General features: G+C 43.8%; 1 protein-coding gene across 2 annotated transcripts in view; it reads right to left on the bottom strand.

Moving 5' to 3' along the window:
• Positions 1-9,657: 9,657 nt before the first annotated feature.
• MCM9 (minichromosome maintenance 9 homologous recombination repair factor) overlaps positions 9,658-23,607 on the bottom strand; it is an 83,046-nt gene continuing 69,096 nt past the window's right edge. For both annotated transcript variants that reach the window (XM_031456225.2, XM_064486735.1), the window contains one exon: positions 9,658-19,486. In XM_031456225.2, the coding sequence (XP_031312085.2) occupies positions 18,022-19,486 (1,465 nt within the window). In that variant the 3' untranslated portion in view covers positions 9,658-18,021. The remainder of the gene's footprint in view (positions 19,487-23,607) is intronic.

Raw genomic sequence — 23,607 nt, 5'->3', positions numbered from 1 at the left:
GACCTGGCATTAGTCAAACTAACCTGGAGCACAACGAACTGTGCCCGAGAACCTCGTCAGCGGTTCAGTCGTGGACTAAAAACCTGGAAGGTAGCACACCTGAGCTATGATGTGGCACAGGTGAGCAAACCACACTGCCGATGGTTGGTTGGTGGGGACTCCTGGGGTCCACGTGCATCGTTAAGAGGGTTGACAAACCCACTTGTGTTAATTCCTCCCTCTGATGGACTCATACTGTGAAGACATAGCTGAAGTGGCTTCTGAGCTTTCTTAAGCATTATTATTTTACGTAAATAAGCCAAAAACCTACAGCCAGATGACTGACTTTTCAAGTATTCAGGAAACTGGATTGATTATAAACAAGATGACTGACTGACAAAAATGCACTTTGTTCCTGACATTTGACAAATAAAATTTTGCTCCAGTTGTTTAAGATACAGCTTCTCACGGCTGATGAGGAAACAAATCTGCTGTGCATGTGCAAAGCGGTTACATTTGCGTAACATGGGGCCTTAGGGCAGGGACCATATGGTTCACTTCTGCTGACAAGTGAGATCCCTGCTAGACTGCCTGGGAGGCGTTATTGGAATTTCTGTTTTACTAAGAGTTACGGAATATTTATGAAATGGGTTTTCTGTGTATCCATATTCATTAGCAAAATTCCAGTGTGGATAAAGCCATAAAATCAGTCATTTATTCAGTATTCCAACAGTATTTTGTAAGGCACTGTGCTGAGTCCTGATACTGAAACAGAATATTCAACATTTTAATTGTTTTGTTCTTTGGAGGGGAGAGGAGGTAATTACATTTGTTTGTTTGTTTGTTTATTGTTAATGGAGGTACTAGGGATTGAACCCAGGACTTCATGCATGCTAAGCATGCTCTCTACCACTGAGCCATACCCTCCCCACCGAAACAGAATATTTAAAATAACTGTTGTTAAGTTGTGGCCATCTTATGTAGAGGACAGAAAGCCTATGGCTATTTGCAGCTTCAAGCATTGCAAAGTCTGTGCAAAAAATGCAAAGTAAAACACACACACAGGTACACACACACACACACACACACACACACACACACATATCAGTGCTTTATGGGAATGGAGAAGGAAGATGTTTCCCTCCAATTAAATGATATATTCTCTAACCTTTTAGATATTTGAAAGGCTAATTTAAGCTCTGAAGAAAAGGTGAAGGTCTCATCTATCCGTGATCTTTGGGATGCCCCGGGGGAACTGCGGATCCCGGATGTAATCACTGAAGTGACAGCATTTTTGTCCCCCTTCCCTGCAGTGATACAGAGAGCTCTATTGTCTATTCTCTCAGGCAGCTCTTGCTGGCAGATTTCATGTAAAATCACAGAAGGCAATTCTGCTTCGCTGGGGATGGGAAAGCGGGAGGAGGGGAGCTCCCCTCTGCCGTGAGTGCGGCTCACAGGGCCATGGCTGGGGCTCCGCACTGACTCAGGGAGAGCAGGACCCCCCAGCATCCCAGTTTCCCTTAGGTCAGCCTCTGTCTGTACTGAAAATCCAGCCTGGAGAGGCTCCTCTTGGATGACACCTAGAGATGACTTAAGGAAGCTGAATCTGGGCAACCAGAAAGAATCCGTGTGAAATGAAAGTAAAGGTCGCTTCCCCAACATGTGCACGTGTGCATATCTTGGGTGTGCTGTGGGTGGGGTGGGGAGTTGTTAGGGGGTAGGAAGGAAGCTTTGCCAACTCTTCTTGGGAGCTTGAGAAAAATCCAATATGATTTCTACCTCACAGGATGCAACAAAAAAATGAAAAATTTCTGACGGATTTTTTAAATAGGTAAACGAGTAAGACCATAAAGGAATAAAAAAGAGAGAACTTCTGAGGAAAGAATAAAGAGATTGTGGGCAGATCTGAAAAAAAAAAAGGCAGGAGCACCAACAGCACTTCGTGACTGATTAGAGGTGGAAGGCAAGGGAGAAGGAAGAGGCAGGGCCAATGACCAGGTCTGGGTCCCCGCATCCTTCTCTGGAAGTGGAGGCAGGCGGACACAAACCGAGTCACCCACTTCTCGCCCCCACCCACCTTGGCCGCTCTGTCACCAAACTCTCAAACAAGGCAGTCCCCGAATTCCTTACTAGGACAATTACTTCCTTTTGCTGCAATTAATGAAAATATTTTTTGAACCAAAACTTAGGATACAAGATTCCACATGGTCTGAAAATGGAGGCAGGGCTATGCCTCCAAATGAGGGTGGAAGGTTCTCAAGATGGTTCAGCTTTTAGACTCCTGAGGGTGTGCTCCGAGGTGGGATCCGAACGCCAGGAGCTCTTTGGTGGGGTGTGTCCCAGGGCCTCAAGTCCTTAGGAGAACCAGGCCTAACCTCACGTAGGCATGTTAGTAAGATTCATCTGGACAAATCTCAGGATTCCATAGTCTCCACCTGTGGCCTCTGAAGGACTTCTTTTTCCGATACCATTTTTAATCTCATAAAGCCCAAGGAAAGTTCTAAAGGATTTCTTTCTTTCCTTTTAATTAACTAGAATAAAAATCCCGAATGCATTTCTTTTCATTGGGCTAACATCCCATTTCCAGGCTTATTGGAAATTGCATGAAGCAAAACATCACTGGAGACTCTTCGGCCACGACAGGGTGAGGCGGCCCTGAGCCCCACGGCTGAGGCGCTGTGAGCAGGTGCAGGCGGCAGCTTCCACACTAGCAGAGACGAGAGCAGTGGGCATGTCTCCCTTCTTCCCAGGCAGTTGAGAGCTTTGTTACTTAAGATTCTAGGTGAGGTTATCAGTGTTATTGCTTAAATAAATACATTTTTAAAAGACATCCCACCTGTGTCTTTTTTTGAGTTCTGCTTCTGGCTGTGTCTTATTTGCCAGGGGTGGGGTGGGGTGGGTAATTCTCTGTGTTGTTTCCACATGTCTTATGACAACTCTTGTCCCAGACTGTCTTTTCAAGGATACCATATACAAAACAGCCTTGGAGAATAGAGACAGTGTCTTTGCAGGGTAGAGGGCAGATTTATTTTCTGGCAAGGATGATAAAGATAATTAATGTCTATCTCTGGAACAGAGGTTGGGCAGGTTTTTTAAGCCTGGGTTTTCTGAGCTCACACTTCCTCAGCTGTGACCTAAACCTGCTGTGTGCAGAGTGTCCACCTGTGCCTGCCCGTGCATCACCCCCCGCACTCCGAGGACTTGGGGCTGCAGGAGAAGCTATGAGCACACGAAGCTCATGCCGCCTCCTGTGCTGTGAGTAATACTGTCCTTGGTCTTTGACCAGGAATCTGCTGCTTCTGCCAGCATCAGTGAAACTGTGGTTGGGTCGTTTGTGAGCCTGCCAGCAGGGCAAATATTTCAACTCCCCCACGATTCTTGACATTATTTTGTCTTGTCATCTCTTTGGGTCACCATTTGACTTGAAGTTGGGGGAAATGATGGTGAGGATGTGATAAGGACAACAAAAGCAAATCAAGTAGCTAACGTGAGTTTAATGCTGCTCCTGCCAGGGTCCTGCTAGCTTCCTGGCTGCCTTTCCTCTTTACTCGCCCCCATCAAAGTGAGCATCAGGCCAGTCGCTGCTGGACACACAGCTACGTTATTTTTGTTAGTAGCTCTACAGTGTAGTGAGCGCTTCTGTGTACCAACCATTTCTCAATCCAAGAATTATCCCTGATCTGAGGGTGAAGAAACTCATCCAGTATCACAGAGCCTTATATAGAGGCAGGATTCCTACCTGTATTTATCTGGTAGCAGAGCTCTTCTTCCTCCCACCACAACCCTGGGCCGCCTCAGGTATGCAAATGAACTTTCAAGGGAAAACATAAACCATTATTAAGTGGTGATGCTGGCCAGTCTGCCTAACCTCCTCTGCTCCAACAGCGGCCACTACCCCACTTTCCGATTTGCTGCCCTATTTTATTTGACCCCTGGTGTTGCCACTCCACCACAGTTCCTCCACCCTCCTCCCGTTAGCGTGTCTTCTTGAATGCAGGGACATACATGTATGGTACTTTTTCACAACTGAGTTGGAAATCTGTGAGGGAGGAAATGGGCTGAGAAGGAATGAGTCATGCACGATCCAGGATGACAATGACAGGAAGTGTAGGCTCAACGGACGCTTGACGGCAAGGAGAAAGTCACCCATGACCTCCGCGGCCCGCCAGCGGGGTTTAACGTGCAGCCGCCAGAAACCTGAGTTGGGAGCTCGCGGCTCCAAGTCTTCTCCGTGGGGGCTCATTTGAGGGATGGCTGCTGTCCAGCCCTGTATTTCCAGGAAATGAGACTTTGATTCCTTGTGGTGTTCACTTCAAAGGAAAGGCATTTTGATGATTCTTGAAAGGGGAAGAACGTTAAGGAAAAAAGCTGAATGAAAAGAGAAAAATCCACAACTCACTTTCATTTTCAGTCCCCTGGCACCAGCCGCTGCGTCTGTCCCGGCTGTGAAATTCCCTGCGGTCTCAGAGCAGGTGGCGGAATATCCGCATTTCCAAGCTTCTCTGTTTTCCTCAATTCACCACCCTCCTCAGCCCGGGGGATGCCGTGGTGTAGGGCAGACTTGAAAACAGAAGTGTGTTCACCCCCACCACCAGTTGTAATACTACGGTATTTTCCCAGCAGACTGTTTATTCATCACTACCTTCGGGATGGTGCCAAACACACTCTAAAATATACCAGGGTTCGGTGGCTTACTGTTCGTTTGAACTATCATCAGAGTTGAGTTGGTGAAAATTACATAGTTAAGAAGCCATCTGGAGAGGCAGAGATGCAAAAGACCAGAGACTATAAGATGAATAGAGGGATGGTTCCAAATGTTGGAAAATGTAAAATATTGGTTCGGGGGAGTAGCTGGGTTGATCCAAATCACTGAGGCTAATCAAGAAGGTCCAATGCAGGACAAGAAATTTGAAAATCCTTTTCTTTCTACTTGGATCTTTCTTCTCACTCAGCTGTCTCATCTGCCAGGCCACGGAGCCTGGCTCTTGGAATGGGGAGGAAGTAAAATAAAGAGCAAAGATGAGACCAAAGATGGGGAACAGGCCTGGCCCCGGAGAGGGCACCCAAGGCGGTCTTCTAAAACGAAAGAAGAGGAAATGAAGAATGAGCGCAGTTTAGAATCTGTTTACCAACAGCCTCTGGACCCTTCTACACTCAGTCAAACCAGCCAAGGGTGACAGCCCTGTCAGCCCCGCCAGCCATCCAGAAGCACCAGGTTTGTGTGTACGTGTGTCTGTGTGCGTGTGTGCACATGTACACGCTCACATGTGGCAAAAATGCAGAAGTGAGAAATCCCCAGCCCAGAATCCCCAGCCCAGGCAGACTGGGCCTTCAGTATCATTGGATTTTGGCTTATGGAACAAGGTTTATTTCTTGCTTATGTTTTAAATTTGGGTTTTTTGCTTTTGTTTTGGTGTGAAAAATGCGACACAGCTTTTAAAGTCATAATCTCTTAAGACGAGGTGTGGGGTGTCATGAATGTGGGGTCAACTCCAGTATGACTCTGTGTGTCTCTTTCTAATACATGCCTTTCTGCCTGTGTCTCTGGGCCTGGGCACACCTTTCTCTGCTTTTGTCTCTGCCTCACTTCTTCTACACTGTCTCTTTCTATCTATTCGCATCTGTCTCCTCTGTTTTTGCCTCTTTTTCCCACACTTTCTTTTTTTCCCATTCACTTACTCAAAGTTAAATTAAAAGCCAACCACTGTATACTGTCTCTAAGAATTATAAAATTCCTCCTCCCTCCAACTCTGAATCAAGTAGCTTTCTCATGCAGGTACTTCAACTGATCTTTGAAAGTTCAGTGCCCCTGAGGGAAAAAAAAAACATTCTTGACCATTTCCCTGACCTGGGATGGAGTTTCCTGAAATGTCCATCATGTCGACGCTATATTCATCTACACAGAATGTTGATACCCTTCAAGGCTAGTAAGAAGTTAAGCTGGTAAAAGGAGAATGCAAGCTCTCATGTTTAGAGAGGAATGCAACAATACTTTCTGTAAAAATGGAACATTTAATGAAACTGCCTGATTTTAATCTTCTTGAAACATGGAACACATGGCTCTATAAAGCATGGAGCAGGAACTGAGAAGGTGACGACCTGGTCAAAATTTGAATTTTGTCAAATGCACAAACAAGGCTATTCAACCTTAAAGCAATTCAGACCTGTGACTGAGATGCTCCCTAATTTCTCTCTCAGAGAAGAGACCTCTGAAGGGCTTCAGGCTGCAAATCTCCCAGAATTCTGAACACAATGAAACCCCCAGAGCTGGCCGGTACCCCGATGCAAGCACTCAGCACTGAGTATACATGGGTTGAAGTCCATTAAAGAAAAAATAAGTATGCTAGGAATTATTTTTTCCCCTGGATTATACTATTACACTTTCTAAGAATCTCTGATTGCCCGTAATTACTGGAAGCTCTCATGTTTCACACCAATAATTCCAGTATTAGTGGGAAACTCAGAAGACATGAGGGGAGACTGAATTCATTATTAATGAAAGTACTGCCGCCCTCTAAGGAAACACAGGGCACTTAATGCCCAGCTTACCTCATCTTCCATCAATAAATCCATGCTCTCTAATTGTTTATGGCATCCCTTGGTAGGCTCGCTGGAGAGGATGATGGCCAATTAACAAACACACTTTGGCCTTAATTAAACTGCTTTTCCTGTCTATGATACTACTTCAATGTAAATGGAGATTGTTACTGCTTTATTTTACTCCATAGAATTGAATTCAAATTAATTCTTGTATAGCATGATCCAATTGAAGCTTTTCTTATCTAATGAAATGCATTTCTTTGTATTTTAAATGAGAAGGGGAATTTGCTTAAACGATTAATTTCATTTTTGCCGCCCGCTTCTCCTGCTCCTTCTTAACTCATGGTCTATGGGGGTATTCATTTGCTAGGGCCGCTGTATGACTGGGGTGGCTGAAACCACAGAAATTTATTTTTGCAAAGTTCTGGAGGCTAGAGGTTTGAGATCAAAGTGTTGGCAGGACTGGTTTCTTCTAAGACCGCTCTCCTTGGCTTATTGATGGCCATCCTCCCCCTGAGTCTTCACATCACCTTACCTCTGTACACGTCTGTGTCCAAATTTCCCCTCCTCACGAGGGAGGACGCCTGTCAGACTGGGTTAGGGCCCAGCCTAGTGGACTCATGTTAGCGTAATCACCTCTTCAATGGCCATGTCTCCAGATTCAGTCACGTTCTGAGGTACTAGGGGTTAGGACTTCAAAATACAGAATTTAAAGGTACATAATTCAGCCCTGACAGTGAAGGAGAGGTGACATTTCCAAGGAAAGGCAGGAGAGTGTACGGTTAAGGATGCCACCTACGGAGCCAGACTGTCTGGATTCCGATCTCAGCTTTCCCACTTGCCACTTGTGTGATTCAGGCAAGTCACTTATGTTCCCTGCCCTTTAGTTCCTCCATCTGTAAAATGGGTTAATAATGATGCCTACCTCAGGGGGCTTTTATGAAGATTAAATAAGTGCTTTGTACATAGAAATCCCTCTGTAAGTGTTTGCTGTAACTATTTCAAGATTTCTCCTTCAAATGCTCACCGAGTGTATGTGCATTTTCCTCAGAGGAGAAATGAAGGCCGTGTCAAGATACCATCAAAAGTGTGAAGAACGTCTTGAGCCCCACAGTGTGGTGAATTGAGACGATTACTTTTAAATTTTCTCTTACATTCACAAATTTATACTCAAAATACATAATGACTCTTGTGTGAGGGCAGGCAATGGATTTGGGCCATCAGTGGCAGATTTCGGTCAAGATTATACCCAGTCTTATATCTTCTCCCCCATCCAAACCAAAAGCTGGTTTCAATTGTGTGGCTTATTCTACCTGAGCAAGCCTGGTCCAAGATCAAGGTCTCTGGAGTCAGATGCCTTCATTTTCACAATGAAACCTTAATTCTGGACCAATGTCCTTCTTTACTGCTATACACTGGAAGCTAAGTATTTCCAGAGAAAAACCTCTGACCACATGGGTGAATTCAACTAAAGTATGTTTTCCAGCTTCTCCTGGGCCCTCTGCACTACTGAATCTTTTCCTTATCATCACCTGTTCCCTCAGGGAGCTAGTCCCGACTCTTACCTCTGCATTCAAGTCTTACACTAGAAGCACACCTCTCTATGTTTAACTTTTTTAGATTCCACATGTAAGTGATACACAGTGTTTGTCTTTCCCTTAGCACAATATGCTCAAGTAAATACAATGAAATATTACAGGATATTCTGCCATTTGCTCCAGAAAACCACTTTGCCAAGGGGAATTCTTGCTGGGAATCTTCGCCTGGCCCTACAATTCATATTTTTTTGAGAAGAAGGAGACAGGAGCGAAAGGATAGGAGAAAAGAACTAACGTGTGTTGTGTCTGTGACGTGCCAGGCCCTGCTCAGGCACCTGAGATACAGCCCTACTGGTGGCACAATCCTCACTAGATTGTAATGTGCAAGAGTGGGTACCAACCATGTCCGTCTTATCATTTATCATATCCCCAGTGCCTAGCATAGTGCCTGGTACACAGTATGTCCTTGATAATTGTCCAACACCTTGTTGGTGTTCAATAGTCTTACAAAGGAGATACTGTGCCATTTTGCTGATGTTTAGATTAAGTACTTCTTTCTGGCAGTCACAAAGCTAGTGAGGAGCAGCTGTGTGTGGCACCCAACTCCATGTTCCTTCCATCATCACACATGCATGGATGCTAAAATATGGATTGCTGATATGCAGGCTACTCGGAGGAGTGACATCTGCACCATGGTAGCATAAGATGTCACTCATTTTTGTCTCCCTTCAACACCTAAGATTTGGCATCTCTCCATGAACAAAAGTGCCTCTGGGAGCTATGGGATCCTGCACCATATGCCAAGGGACTCAGAGGCGTCTCACCCGCCTGTGCATCAGGTAACTGGCAGACAGATCCTAGTGTGGGCTGCGGAGCCAGCAGGAGCCTGTGAACCAGCTCCAGACCCTCTGGGCCGCAGTCTGAGGGCACCTGGAAAACGCTGACTGGGGCGCATACCCACAGAAGAGAGAGCCTTTGTAGAAGTCTAGGTTTCTAGAGAAGGTACAGTACTTTGTTGGAGCAAAAGAATTCAAAAGTACAAGTTCGGATGCATTGGAGTGGGTAAAAGGAACTTTGCCAGCATCGCTTCTCCCCTGCAAGGCAGCCCAGCTTAGAGAAAGAGGAGGCCAAGGATCCTTCCCATGGGGGACAGGGAGAGTGGGGAGTGAGTGTCCAGCTATCCTCACTCTGCAGGATGCTGCCAGAGAAGCCCATGTTTCTAGAGCAGCGCCCAGAGTATTGCAGCAAGAACCCCATGATTAGGGGGATAAAGAGGCAGATATGAGTATCAGAGGGCATTAAAGGGGCCCGGTTCCTGCTGGCTGTGTTCTAGACTCCAGCAGGAAGCCTGCTCATGAACTGCCAGGGAAACCCCACCAGAGGATCCCCTCCAACACCCCGGGTGCCAAACTCACATCTGCTGTAAAACTCCTACAAGAAAACAGTGAGTAAGCTTCTTGACATAGGCCTTGGCAATAATTGTTTTGGATCTGACACCTAAAGCAAAAGCAACAACAGCAAAAATAAACAAATGGGATTATATCAAACTAAAGAGCTTCTGCATAGCAAAAGAAAACGTCAACAAAATGAAAAGGCAACGTACCGAATGGGAGAATATAATTGCAAATCATACATCTGATAAGTGATTAATATCCAAAATATGTAAAGAATTCATACAACTCAATAGTAAAAAAACAAACAAAGCCAAACAATTTGATTTTAAAATGGAGAAGCTGAATAAACATTTTTCCAAAGAAGACATACAAATGGCCAACAAGTACATGAAAAGGTGCTCAATATCACTAATCATCAGGAAAGTGCAAATCAAAACCACGATGAGCTGTCACTTTACACCTGTTAGAATGGCTATTATCAAAAAAAAAAAAAAAAAACCCAAGAGATAAGTATTGATAAGGATTCAGAGAAAAGGGAACACTTGTGCACGGTTGGCGAGAATGTACATTGCTGCAGTCCCTAGGGAAAACAGTTTGGAGGTTCTTCAAAAAACTAAAAATAGAACTACCATATGATCCAGCAATTCCATTTCTGGGTATATACCCAAAGGCATGAACACAGCATCTGCACCACCATGTTCACTGCGATGTTATTCACAGTAGCTAAGATAGGAAACAACGTAAGCATTTATCAATGGAGGAATAAAGAAGGTGTACACACACACAATGGAACATTACACATCCACGAGAAAGGATGTCCTGTCATCTGCAATAATGTGGAGGAACCTCAAGGGCACTGTGATAAATGAAATTAGCTAGATGGAGGAAGGCAAATACTGTAATGATATCACTTATATGCGGAATCTAAGAAAGCTGAACCCAGAAAACAAAGAGTAGAAAGGTGGTTGGTTACCAGGGGCTGGGGAGTGGAGGAAATGGGGAGATGCTGATAAAAGGCTACAAACTTAGAAAAGGAATAAGTTCTAGAGATCTAATGCACAGCACAGTGATTATAGTTAATCATACTGTATTATATACTTGAAAATTGCTGAGACTAGATCTTAATTGTTCTTACTACAAAAAAGAAATAATTATGTGACATGATGGAGGCACTGGCTAGCATGATGGTGGTTGTCATACACTACATAAATGTATCAAATCAACACACTACACCTTAAACTTACCCTATGTTATACGCCAACTATACCCCAATAACAAAAGAATAATGCAGGTTATTGCTGTGGGAGAGTCTGGGAATTTTAAGCTTCTGATTAACAAAAATCAATCTGAGATTGGATTGGAATCTGACTGCCTGTCCTCCACCTCTCAAAGGAATCACATTCTTAAATGTATATTCTTTTAGAGTGTACGCTTCTGTAAAATGGACTCTGACCTCATGGCTCAGAGGGTTTCCAAGCCCTGTTGCAGCCCAGCTTCTCAGGTACAGATTTTCAAAGTCTTCAGAAGATGGCCCATGTTCTATATGCTGGAATGGGGCGCCCCCTGAGGCACCCCAGCCCGTTCTGGCCCCATCCTAAGCTGGCCTGTGTGTCTGGCCAAGTGCCCAAGGAGACCGATTTTGGAAGAAATGTTTTCATGAGAGTTGTACGCAGGGGAGTCTCCATTCTGGCCTTTCTCGTTCGTCTGTCGGAGATCCTTCACGCCCCCTGGTGGTGTGAGCAGCAGAAAGAACGGGCTGCCTAGATTGCCTTTCCAGGCTGCCCTAGGCTTGTCAGAACCATCTTTGTTCAAGGCAAGTGAGCGCAGGAAACAAACAAAAGCCCCTTCCAGATAGTTATCTACTCCCCAGCAACGGAAACTTTTTAACAAGTCAAAGTTCACCGTAAAAAAAAGTATTAGCGCACATTTGATGGAAAATAAAAAGGGACATTTGGCAGGGCCGCACCTCGCTGTCCTCCAGGGCAGCCTTCTCAGTGTGCTCGGTGTGGATGGCACCCGGAGCCGAGCAGATGTGAGGGCCCTGCCGGGCATGGCCGAGCACAGCCACCCTGCAGTGCTGCTATGTTTTCTTAGGTGCTGAACCAGGGCTGGGGCGTGCCGGAGTCTTTGGATACAGAGCAGCTGCCAGGTGTGCTTGTAGCGGAAAGGGTCCTGACTTCTACTCAGCACTGTGGCCCTGGCTTAGTGTCCATAGGAGAGGGCTGCCCACACTGTTCTTCCTGACAGCACATGAAGACTGAAAGGGAGATGAGCAGAGACCCTTGTGACTTTGGCCTTGCCCTGCACCATCACATTTCTTCTGGGAGCTGTCATGATATCGTTGATGGGGCACTGGCTTTGGAAACAAATAGCTGCCCCTCCAGAAGCCATCTGTTAGTTGTGTGACCTTGAAAAATTAACATAGCCCCTCTGATCACGTTTCCATCTGCAAACAGGGTTAATGATACAACTTGATCATGAAGAGGCTGAGGGCAGAGGTGCCAATAAAAAGTCAGAATTCTTTGACCAGCTTCAGGACCTGAATGAATTTCAGACTCGGAGCCTTTGGACTGAAGGAAAGGCCAGGTCCTCTGGAAGAAGTAACCCGCAACATCAAGGCAAGCCTGTAAGACCGTGATTACCCCTGTCCATCTACAAAGGGACCAGCAGACATTGGCTTGGGTAACTATACCCTGGGGAAAGGAAATAGCCCAATATTTTGAGAATTGTTGGATACAAGGTCAGAGCTGACAATGATATCCAGCCTGATACAAAACGTGGTCCCCCGGTAGAGTGAATGTGTATGGGGGCCAGGCAATAGAGGGACACCTGGCCTGGCTCCACTTCACAGGGGGAGGGTCTAGTTGGTCAGGGACCAACCCAGTGGTTATGTCCCTGGTCCCTGAGTGTGTAACTGAAATAGATAATACTTGGAAGTTGCCAAACACCCACACATCCACACTGGTTCTTTGGCTTGTGAATAAAAAGTGGGGAAGGACAAGTGGGAGCCTCTGAAGCTGCCCCTACACTCCTCCTCTGAGGAAGACAATGAATCACAAACATCCCGGGGCAAAGAGCAGAAACTAGTGCCACCCTTAGAGACCTACAGGAAGCAGAGTGCTGATGCCCATCAGTTTCCACTGAAGTCGTTGGTCTAGTCCCTACAGAAATTAGATCCTGGAAGATGTCAGCAGAGTATCTCAAGCTCCATCAACTTGCAGTGCCAACTGCAGCTGCCAGATGTGGTACAAGCCACAACACAGCGGCTGGTCTGGAAGCAGCAGATGATGCTCAGGGTCTCTCTCCTCTGCTGTCCATGCTAGATTCCCCTCACCCTTGGTTAGCCCTTGTGACAGACAATAAACTAAAGGAATAAATGCCACAGTATGTTAGATGATGAGAATGCTATGGAAAAATTAAGTAAGGGGAGGAATGCCTGCAATTCTGAACAGGTTACAGGGTAGGCTTCACTGAGGTGACATTTGAGCAACATCTTGAAGGAGGTGAGGAGTGATTATCTTCCGAGCAAGAGCATTCCACAGATAGAACAGCAAGTGACAAGGCCCTGGGGCTGCTTCATGTCTGGAAAACTACAGGAACTAGCAAGGTTAGTGTCTGATGTTAAAAAGGTAGCATGTGGCCAAATGTGCAGGGCCTTAGAGATCATTATTATAAGGACTTTGGCTTTTACCTAGGATGAGATGGGAGCTGCTAGAGGGCTTTGAGGTAAGAAGGAATATTATTTGACAGGTTTACTCTGATTACTGTGCTGAGAATAGCCTGTAGGGAGGCAAAGCGAGAGAGAATGGTGGTTGAACTGATGTAACATTGGCAAATGTGATGAGAAGGGTGCAGGTTCTGGATATATTTTAAGGAGAGATTCCATAGGATTTGCCAACAGATGGGGTGCCAGGTACAAGAGAAAGTAAATTGTCAAGCGTGACTCAAGTTTTTGGCCAAAGCGACTGGAAGGATGGAGTCTCTAATTTACCAAGATGGATAAATCTGGGAAAGGAAGAGTTTAATGGGGACAAGATCAGGAGTACTATTTGAAATATGCTGAGGTGGAGATGTCCTTTAGAGAGCCACGGGACTAGGTGCTGGATATAGGAGTCTGGACTTCAGGAAAGGAATCATCAGCCAACTGATAGCCTTGGGGAGCCCTGAGTTTCAATGAGAAAACAGGGAATGGGATGGGGATAGAAAAGGGCCCTGGGTCCCTTGAACATTGAAGATCCAGGAGAGGAGGAGAAATGAGGTAAGGAGCAGAAAAGCTGAAGAAGAGGTGAGTAAGGAAAACCACATGCATGTGATGTCCTGAAGGCCAAGTGACAAAGGGTTCCAGGCAGGGGAGAGTGGTCAGTGATGCCAGATCAAGGCAGATAACTGCTGGTTAGTGATCATTCTGCTCTAGAACCTGATTTGCCTGATTCCCAATCTCACTGTGCTGCTAGTCTCCTTTAGGTATCAGTAGACGCTGAGAAAGTCAGATCCGAAATATTAAGCAATCTTTCAACACTGGTTTATTGGTTTATTATGGAAGTCCTAAATTAAACCAAGTTTGTCCCCACATGAAGGTGTGCCTGATACAAATGCTTGCTTTCTGGTGGTTCGATTCAGCCAAAGCTTAAGGCTCCAACCGAACATGAAGAAAGAAGAGTGGCCTAAAAACTCCTTACACTCACAAGATAACCCACTCACACCCTCCTCCTAGTGAGATCAGGCCCAGGCCATGTATCCTATTTCCCTTCTTGGTCTCTAACTCATATTGGAGTAGTTTATATAAACACAGCAACAATTTAGTTGAGCCTAATTTAACTTTCCTGTCAAGTTCACCTTTATGGATACGACCTTTAGATGCATTTTAAGCCTTTAAGAGGGGAGACGGTGGAACTGATGTAAGAACAACAGAAGAGCGGGTCACAGGGGTGTTACCACACCTTCCTGTGTGTGTCCTCTGAGTGCTGTGAGGGGGATGCATGTGGGTAATGTCTCCCCGTATACCTGGCGGGGGGGCTTCGCCACTTGCAGATGGGACCTAGACAGCAAAACACCTATTGGAGAGAGCACCAAGGTGAGCCAGGAGCCTTCTTTTACCTTTCTTGAATGCTTACATTCAACATTATGGACATTGCTATTCTGTACATTATGTATATTCTATAAACTATGGAAAATGTGATTCTGAACACTGAGCAATATGCACTGGCCTAGCCTTCCACATTTTGAGCTCCTTAGACTTGAAACTAGGGTATCTGGTAAGCTGCATCTGAAGGGTTAAGCTGGCTCCAGGCAGTCCCTAGACGCTCAGGGTAGGGGGGTTCTGGCCGCCCAAATGTTGGGGGTTGGCTCAAAGTGAGCTCTAGGGATCCTCCTTGTGGCTGACCTAAGATTTTCTCTAGAACTGGTCTTCCAGTCATTCTACCAGCTAGGCAGGTTTAGCACATAGGGAAGGCATGGAAAACAAAAGCAATACACTCATATAGAATATGTAGGTTTGTTAGAATTAAAGCCTATCAATCAAGAATGGATCTCTATTATTCAAGTTTTAGTACACCTTCAGAAGAAGTTTAAAGTTTGGTTGAATTAAGTCAAACAGTTAAAGATATCAGAACAATACACTTGCTCTGTCTGTATTTCTAAGAAACATTAAAAATTATAATAACAAAATCTCTATTATAAATTTTAGAATACCACATATACACTGAAAAGTGTATCTTTAACAATGTCAGAAAACTCAATTCTTTTATATATAGTTATAATAGAATTAAGACTCTGGTTTGATCCTCTCACAACGAAAATTAGGTATAGCTTTTACTGTGTTTAAATAATTTTACACTATTAAAATGTTTTCAAGGAGTCCACTGGCCTGAAAAATACATATATATCCTGACACGCTGATTCAAAATTAAAGGTTATTTTTACACTTTCCTTTATTGACTAGAAATATGACTTAGAGACTGTACACATTTCCCCCCAGACATCTGTTTTCCTTGGTACACACATTAAATAGCACATAAGAAAAAGTCTTGGTTGTCGTGAAATCACACAGTATAAAAACACAGGACACAGCAGGATAAAATGTAACCTTAGGACATTAAATATTTTCGGCTCTTAAACTACAAAGGGACCCCGCAGGAGGGGTAGTACTGACTTCCCCGAGCGTCCCTGAAACCCTGAGTTCGGCCTTTAATACCACTGGCCTCTAAAGGAAATAAAGTGCCTTAGGGTTCGCTGATTCTACGACTTGAGGCAGGAAAACAAGTAAAAAGGGTCTGGAACATGCTGTTGTTTTCAGATATCATGAATGCTTTTAGGAAAGTCAGAGTCCTTAAAGGACATTGGTGTCAACATGAAGAGACTTCCTATTGACGAAGTTGTGAGAATCTGAGCATCAAATCCAAGCAAAGAGGTAATCATAACACAAAACTAAGCTGCGATAGAAGTTTAATTTTTGTAGTAAGTAGGGGAGCATTCATATTGAGTGTTTTATTTCTTCTAAATATTATGTTTATAATATTTACATATGTAGTTATTTCTCTCTGGGTAAGCACTGAAGAATAAACATATGGAACTTGTAACTTGATTACATGATTCTGGCAGAAGGTACTAAAAAAAATAGGGTGGATTTATTAGCACAAATAATAGGATGTATAGTGAGTACAGATAAGAAGCAGGTAGAAGATGGCATAGATGGTCATGCACAATAACTAAGGAAGACAATTTAACTCTATTTTATTTATTCAGTTTCATTTTTTAAAAAAATTGAAGTATAGTCAACATTGTATTTTAAAAGATGAGTTACTCAGTGTCCTAAAGAGACAACTACTTTAGACTAAATGCTCTAGAATCGAGATTGAAACGCAAAATGACAGCTCTAGAATGCAACCATGTTAAATGATAGAACAAAATACCCTGAATGGCAAACCAGTAGGTTAGGTACTATCCATGCCAAGCTTAATGCATCATTACTGCAAAAGATACCATGTTTTAAAGACAAAGATTTATAAGAAAGGGACATAAAAGTTTACCATAAAAAAAAAAAGACAGCTCAACACTGTGGCTCAGGTTTGAATTACCCTAGTCTACACAATCAGACCATGTCTAGACCAAGAATCAACAGGTCAATAACCCCTATCGTTTCCTTTGCCTTTAGTTCTAGCAAAAATGCTAAAAACCTAGGTAAGTACTAATACTGAAAGATTAGGAATATATCACATTAAGAATCACACTACACTGGGAAATTACTAAGTAAGTACAGAAATAATGAAGAAATTGCCTAAACCATAGTCTTGCTGTTTTAGGATAAATTTAAGTGATTGTGCAGTAATAACTTGTATAATCAATGCTTGTGTATGTCTTTTATCAGCTGTTTAAAGTGTCTGAAGATTTCAAAACACTCATCCACTCTAAATTTGTACTCATAGTTTAAAAATTTTCAGAAAACTTAAGTTAATTTTGAAATTAATTTTTAAATGCTCAAGAAAAATTGGGGTTCCTAAATTTTTTTCTTTATGAATTTAATAAAGTGGTCATTAAACAAAGTAATATAATTTTGTGTATCCATCATGTCCAAAAGTCCTTCAGACAATGAAAGAATCTCTATTTCCCAAATTCATACTTCAGAAGAGAAAGTGTATAATTATGAAACCCTAACAACGCTTGCTAGAATCTAAGAGAAGTGATTCTAAAAGCACTTAAGAAGGACAAAGCTTGAGTTGTCTCTTCCTACCAAACACAGTCATTGCTTGGTTTTAAAGACAAATGAATTATAACTTAGTAGGCATCACGTTTCCATATGAACCAGTTGGGTAAATGCCGTGATATATGACTCAGACAACCGCACACACTCTTCTTCCAACCACAAGATTTAAACTGTGTTGAAGGTGAGTCCCCAGGACATAAACAAGAATCTGAAGCACAAACTGTTGGCTTGAGAAAGAAAGGAAAACTCAAAAGGTCAAGATCTCAAGAAAGCTACTACTTGGCCAGTTGCCAGATCTTTAAGACTATCATAGAACTGTGATAATGCCTCTCAAAGAAAAAACAGCATTAGTCACATTTAATCTGAAACATGAGAATAAACACAAAAAATTTAGGAAATCATATGATTTTGGCAAATCACAATATTTACCACACTCAGCACATCTTGGGTGAAAGAAAAAAACAAAAAGGAAAAAATAGAAAACGAATTCCTCTGACCTGTTAGCTTTATGAGCACTAACCTTCCCGGCATTTGTTCCTGAGTGAATGAAAGAACCCATCTCAGGAAGACTCACCCCTAAAAAATAAAAACTAACATCTTTGGGAATATAAGTACTTTGTTTGCAAAATCAAGCACAATTATCAATTAATTCAACTCAAGCGCTGCTATCACACGAGTCTACACTGATTGCACAACTTTTCAAGTCATGAAGATAAACCTGAGTCTATAAAACCTGACAGGGAGCTGGTGTTCAGAGTGGCACTCAGCATGGCTAACAGTTCTGTACATATATAAACGCCACGCTGACGACCTGAAGGTGCTGGGTTGAGTGGAGGAGCATGAAATTTGACCAGAAAGCTTTTCATGATTATGGCTTTTTTCTCATTTCTTCATCCCAGTCAAAATCTAATGGTTCATCATCGAGTTCTGGTAAAATGAAGAGAGATTTTTTGGAAAGATTCAATCTCTCAGTGGATCCCTCCAGCTGAAAAGTTTTCCTCTTCCTGCCAAGCGCTGTAGCTGTGGTCACAGGGGGAGAGCTGTGGCTTCCTCCCTCACCTGGGTTCTTACTTTCAGAAGGAGGGGATTTTGATTTGGATTCAGAGGGAGAAGTAAAGGAGAAGTTTGCCAGTCTGGCTAACGTGCAAGCATGAACCTTGCCGCTTTTATTACTGCATGAACCCTCTTCCTTTCTGTCTCTTTCACAAGTAAGAGGGAAAGGCCCAGTGTTGTTCCCAAGCTCTAGCTCAGGCTGAATAGCTCCCTCTGCAGGGGCATGTGCCTTCTTCTCTCTTGGTCCTTTCTCTGGTGGCTTCGGTGACACCTCCTTTGTCTTACCCTGCAGCTGAGCCGAGCTTCTGATTCCTGAGGCAGAGGCCAGCTTTTCTGGACCCTTCCCAGGCAGAGCTGCTTCCCCTCTTGCTCTAGGTTGGGGAATTTCAGGACTTTGAGCTGCGATTTTACTTGTGCCAGGAGACACGGGGCTGCGGTCTTCAGGAGAATGGATCAGTTTTGACTTCCGTTTGAAAGTAAATTTTGACAGTTTAGCCACAGGAGGAAGGGGACTCTCAGCACTTTCAAGTTCAGGGTCTTCCGCATGAGCATGGAGCTTCTGTCTCTTTCTTTTGGGAGTCTGCAGCTCTCTCTCTGGGCCATGTACAGGGGCAGGCTGAGGATGGGAAGGGCTGGTGGGCTGCAACGGCGGCCCAGAGGGATTCCTGCACAATTCCTGAGCCCTCTCCTTGCGCAGCTTGTGTAGTTTCCTGGGGACACGATGAGTCAGTACTGAATCTAGTTCATCGGCAGATGTTGCTTCAGAAACTGCTGCATTTTTTGCCTTTTCACCCTCAACGCTCTCTGGCCTCAATGGAGCCTCTGTCTCTTCTGGTGCTGGAAGAGCTCCAGTTTCCAATTTGTGACTTTGGCCTGGCTCCCTGTTTCCTTTACTCTGAGATGTGTTATTGGAGATTTTCAAAGCCATTTTCCCCCCACTGGTTTTGGGACTAGGAAACACAGGAATGGTGTTTTTAGGCTCAATGGGACAAGCTGCTATGGAGTCAAACCAGTCCAAACTGTCATCTTGGTTATTTTTGTGCTCAGCTGAATGTCTTCTACCTGCTAGTCTATCAGACCCCAGATGGGATGCGGGATTGAGAAGCAGGCTTCCCCCAGGACTGCCTCCAGCAGGGGACGGACGTGTGCTCCAATTCCTTTCCTGCTGAGTTGATGTCCTGAACTTTAATTCTTCCCCTGGATCACCTCCGAGGGACCCTGGAGTCATCTCTGCTTCCATTGCCTGGGGCTGGGATGGATACACACTCTGATTCTGTAACCTGCAGCAGATAAGGAAAACGTGTATTGCTTTAATCTTTTCATCTCTTTATTCTCTGAGATGCTATCTAAAGGTTTAAGTCCAACATAATTCCAGGCTAATACCAAACACAGGAGGAAAGTATCCTTTTTCATCAGGATAGAATTCAAGTGCTCCAATAATCATTCTAATTTAACCTAAAACTGTAGTAAAATAAAGAAAGTGGAGTAATAGTTTTGTCCACATTTTCAGATCTCTCTGAAAGTCCATTTCATTCACTTAAGATTGTTTGAAGGTCAGTGTAAAATGCTTAGTTTTCTCTCATGTTAAATGTTCAACTACAAGACAGATGAGTCACTATGTGCACAGCAGTGGATTGCCGATCAAGAGAAGTGGCTCGAGCTGTTTAGCAGCCAGTCTGCAGATCAGATCCAAACTGAAAGACCAGAGATTACGACCTCTTCACATCTCTTAACTAACTTAGGTACTGAAATTTAGTGCATCTAAAAAGTCACCTTCCTCAAGAGTGAAGAGACTGATTCCTCCGTGCCCGTGGCCCCTCTGGCTCTCCAGCAGTCATGGCAGACCTCCCCCAGGCAGCTGTGACCTCTTTCCTGCCAAGCCCAGCCACACTTCCGCATGTGTTCTGGGCAGCCACTCTCCATCAATCTGATACAGAAACCTACTGACCCGCCCAGAATGATGGAGCTCATCTGTGATAGTCATTTTAAATCTTGGGCAAGTTAGAAACTGAAATATTGGCCAGAGGACCAATTTCTAACAGGGATTATAGCTTCTCAAAAAGAGGTCCTTTAAAAATCCCTTCATAACAACTTAGAAATGCCTTTTCAGTCTCAGGGGCAATGACCCTGCTTCTATGCCCTAAATCTGAAAAGGAACTACACCAAAAAGCAGATGAGTAAATTATTCTAAAAATCAGGTGTAATCATAAAAGAAGGAATAGAAGAAAACATATAAAAATTAAATGAATTTTAAATTTAAATATATTTAAATACATGAAAATGTTAATGATGCCCCTCTCTGGGAAATAAGATTATGTGTGATTTTTTCTTATTAATTTATTACTGTTACTTTCAAAATACTCTATAAAGACTGTGTATTATTGCTTACAATCGGGGTAAAAAACACTAAAAAATTGCTTTTAAAATATTGAGTTATAGTCACTCATACTAGACCTGGGAACATCAATACAGGAAAATCTGGGTTCATGGTAGTCACAGCCAAACTGGAGGGAAAAAAAAAACAACAAAAAACAAACCCAACACCAAAGCCTTCAAAATTACTACTATCTAGGGCACTTTCAGCATCAAATTGAGGTCATACTCATAATTGCTAAAGCACTGTAACTTAAAGAATTAATGGGAATTTTAAAGGGTAGAATAATTTAGCCCTACTATTTTAGTCTGATTCTGATTTGGGGGATTGATTTCTCCAGTACGGAAAAGGTCTGCGTTTCACTAGGCCTCCTGAAAGACAGCATCTTCACACTCTTCTGAGGTGGGCGAGAACTGCCACCATTTGAGTCTGACTGTCATCAGCAAAGCATTTTCCCAAAGAAAAGTGAAGAAAATACAGTTTTCTTATTAACATGTGATCTCCTTAAGGAATAGAAAACTCTTTCCAAAGAGAGTAAACCTGTGTGCCCCAGGGGGTTTTCCCACTTGCGAGGATTAGCTTCAGAGTGTGACTTGGAGGTAATTCACTTTCCTTTGTGGGGCACCTGGTTTTGTTGCTTTGAGGTTCAGCTCCGGGAACATGCCCTTGCATTTCAAAGAAGTACCAGAAGAAAAGAACATTTTAAGGCAGAATCCTATCTTTTAGATCACCACTTACTCTTCTTTCATTATTCTTCTTTCCCTCTAGAGGGTCATTCTGAGTTGAGTAAGCCCAGCTGCTACTTCTCCATCACACAACACTGAGGCGGAGCCTCTCATTCCTTCCCTTTCCGAATCCGGTGTATGCCAGCTTCAGGTAGTCAAAATGACCAGTTTCTGGTCACTCAAAACAAGCATTCTCTCCAAAAGCAAAGCCAAGCCCAGGACAGGCCTGACTGAGAAGGATCAGCTACATCAAACCATAAAGGAACCAAAGCAAGAGCTTTGATCTTTAACACCATGCTCTGGATCATGAGAAAGCCAGGAGACCAACTGAAAGAAATGGGGGCTGACTTTAGACCAAGTACCAGTTTACTGCAAGCCGGCACCCGGGTATGAGCAGGACAAAGCCAGTTCCCACACTTCCCAGCAGGCTGTGCTGAGGTTTTATAAATAGAAAGAGAACACTGCTGAATGAAGGGAGTGAGCGAATATGAGAGAAATGCCAGGAAAAGAATTCTCAAAGGTTTTACTTAAACAGCCAATAATCCCAACATGATCCCCAAATTCTCTGGTGGAGCTGCTCTGCTCCCACATGCCCTCCATTCACCAGCCCCCAGCTTTGAGATCAACCAACACGGGCAACCAGGTTCAGGTCAGTTATTAACCCACTCACACTGGAAGATGCCCAATGGACACACTTGCCATTCCTCACTCCTGTTTCACAGGCACAGACTCAAAGTCTAGCTTTTTAGAAGCCCGCGTATTAAGGGAGCATGCAAATGGTAAAGTTCAGGCAAAAATTCTTTAGCTAACACATGGGACACATTTCTTCCCACGTGTCCACATTTTTTAACAAGTCACTCGAAAGGGGAGTTATGAAACATTGCTTTTGTCATCCCCGAGTTGTTACCCTGTAGGATGAAAAACAGATTTCCCTCTTTTAACATAAAATACATCATTCCCACTGGGGAGTTTTTTTTAGTCTGACTGTTAAATATGTAAATTTTAAAAAGCCATGGGTTTGGGCATACAGGGAAGGAAAATCATGACGCTAAGGCGGCCCCTCCCAGGTGCGATGCAGTACCAGTTGCCTCTACTCCCGCAGCTTTCCCCGCAGGCCAGCAAGGCTAGCCTGAAGGCAGTCTGGGCCGTGGTCTTCCCCCTGCGTTTCTTTCCCCAAGGTTATGTAAAGACTAATGATCAAATATTTATTATGCTTGGAAGAAAGCTTTAAAAACAATAAGAACAGAATTAAAATATTAATAAGCACTAAGATTCCTTATGTAAATGCCCTTGCCCACGTCCTCTCCTGGTGAGGAAAAGTCATACAGACTTGTGTCCGGGTCACAAAACCACTCTAGTCCTAGAGTCCAATTTCCTCTTGCTTAACAGCAGTCCCAGCCACCTCTCTGAACAGCACTGCTCTACTTCTTATACTGAGCCAAAGAAGGAGCAGAGGAAGAAGTGGCGGTAGTGAACAGGATTAAAGCCCATTCACCAAGGTTTCTTGATTCTACGGAAACTGTGCTGTGTCTTGGGTATGAACTGTAGGCAACCTACCTGGGTGCTTCTCTATACTCAGGACCCAGTGGTATAAATTTACTATACTGTAAAATCATAGATAGTAGATAGTTTACTATACATAGTAAAGGACCAGTCAGTGTTCTCCATGAGGCTCACCGAACCAGCAAGCCAAGGAAATGAAGCTGTGGAAGGTAGTCTCCAAAGATGGCAGCCATCAAGTCCCTCACTCCTTGTAAGTCTACGCCACTTCTCCCAACACAAGGTTCTGTCCATTTCCCTTTACCTTGCATGTGGGCTCACCCTGTGACTTGCTCTGATCTACAAAAGGTGGCAAAAGTGATGCTCTGGCCCAGCCCATAAGAGGCCTGGCAACTCCCACTTTTGCTCTTTGGAGCCCTAAGCTACCATGTCAGAATTCTTACTACCTCACAGGAGAGAGAGCCCAGCCAGCCCCCAGCCACTTAAGCCACCCCAGCTAAGGCACCACATGTGACGGAAGCCATCTGGGATGTTCCAGTCCCACTTGAGCTCCCAGCTAAATGCAGGTGTACAAGTGACCCCAGCTGGCACTGTGGAATGAAGGCAAGCCATCCCTACTGAGTACTCTTGAATTTCTGACTCCTAGAAAACTATGTGGTGTTCTTTTTTTTTTTAAGCACTGAGCTTTGAGGTAGCTGATTACACAGCACTAGATAACTGAAATCCCCTACAGATAGCGCAGATTTTCCACTTACTGTATACTTCCTTCGTTTCACTAAAAGCCAAACAAGCACTTTCCATT

This window comes from Camelus dromedarius, chromosome 6 (genome assembly GCF_036321535.1).
Source record: "Camelus dromedarius isolate mCamDro1 chromosome 6, mCamDro1.pat, whole genome shotgun sequence".
In the NCBI taxonomy this organism is placed as follows: Eukaryota; Metazoa; Chordata; class Mammalia; order Artiodactyla; family Camelidae; genus Camelus; species Camelus dromedarius.
This window is presented reverse-complemented; position numbering and strand designations above follow the sequence as displayed.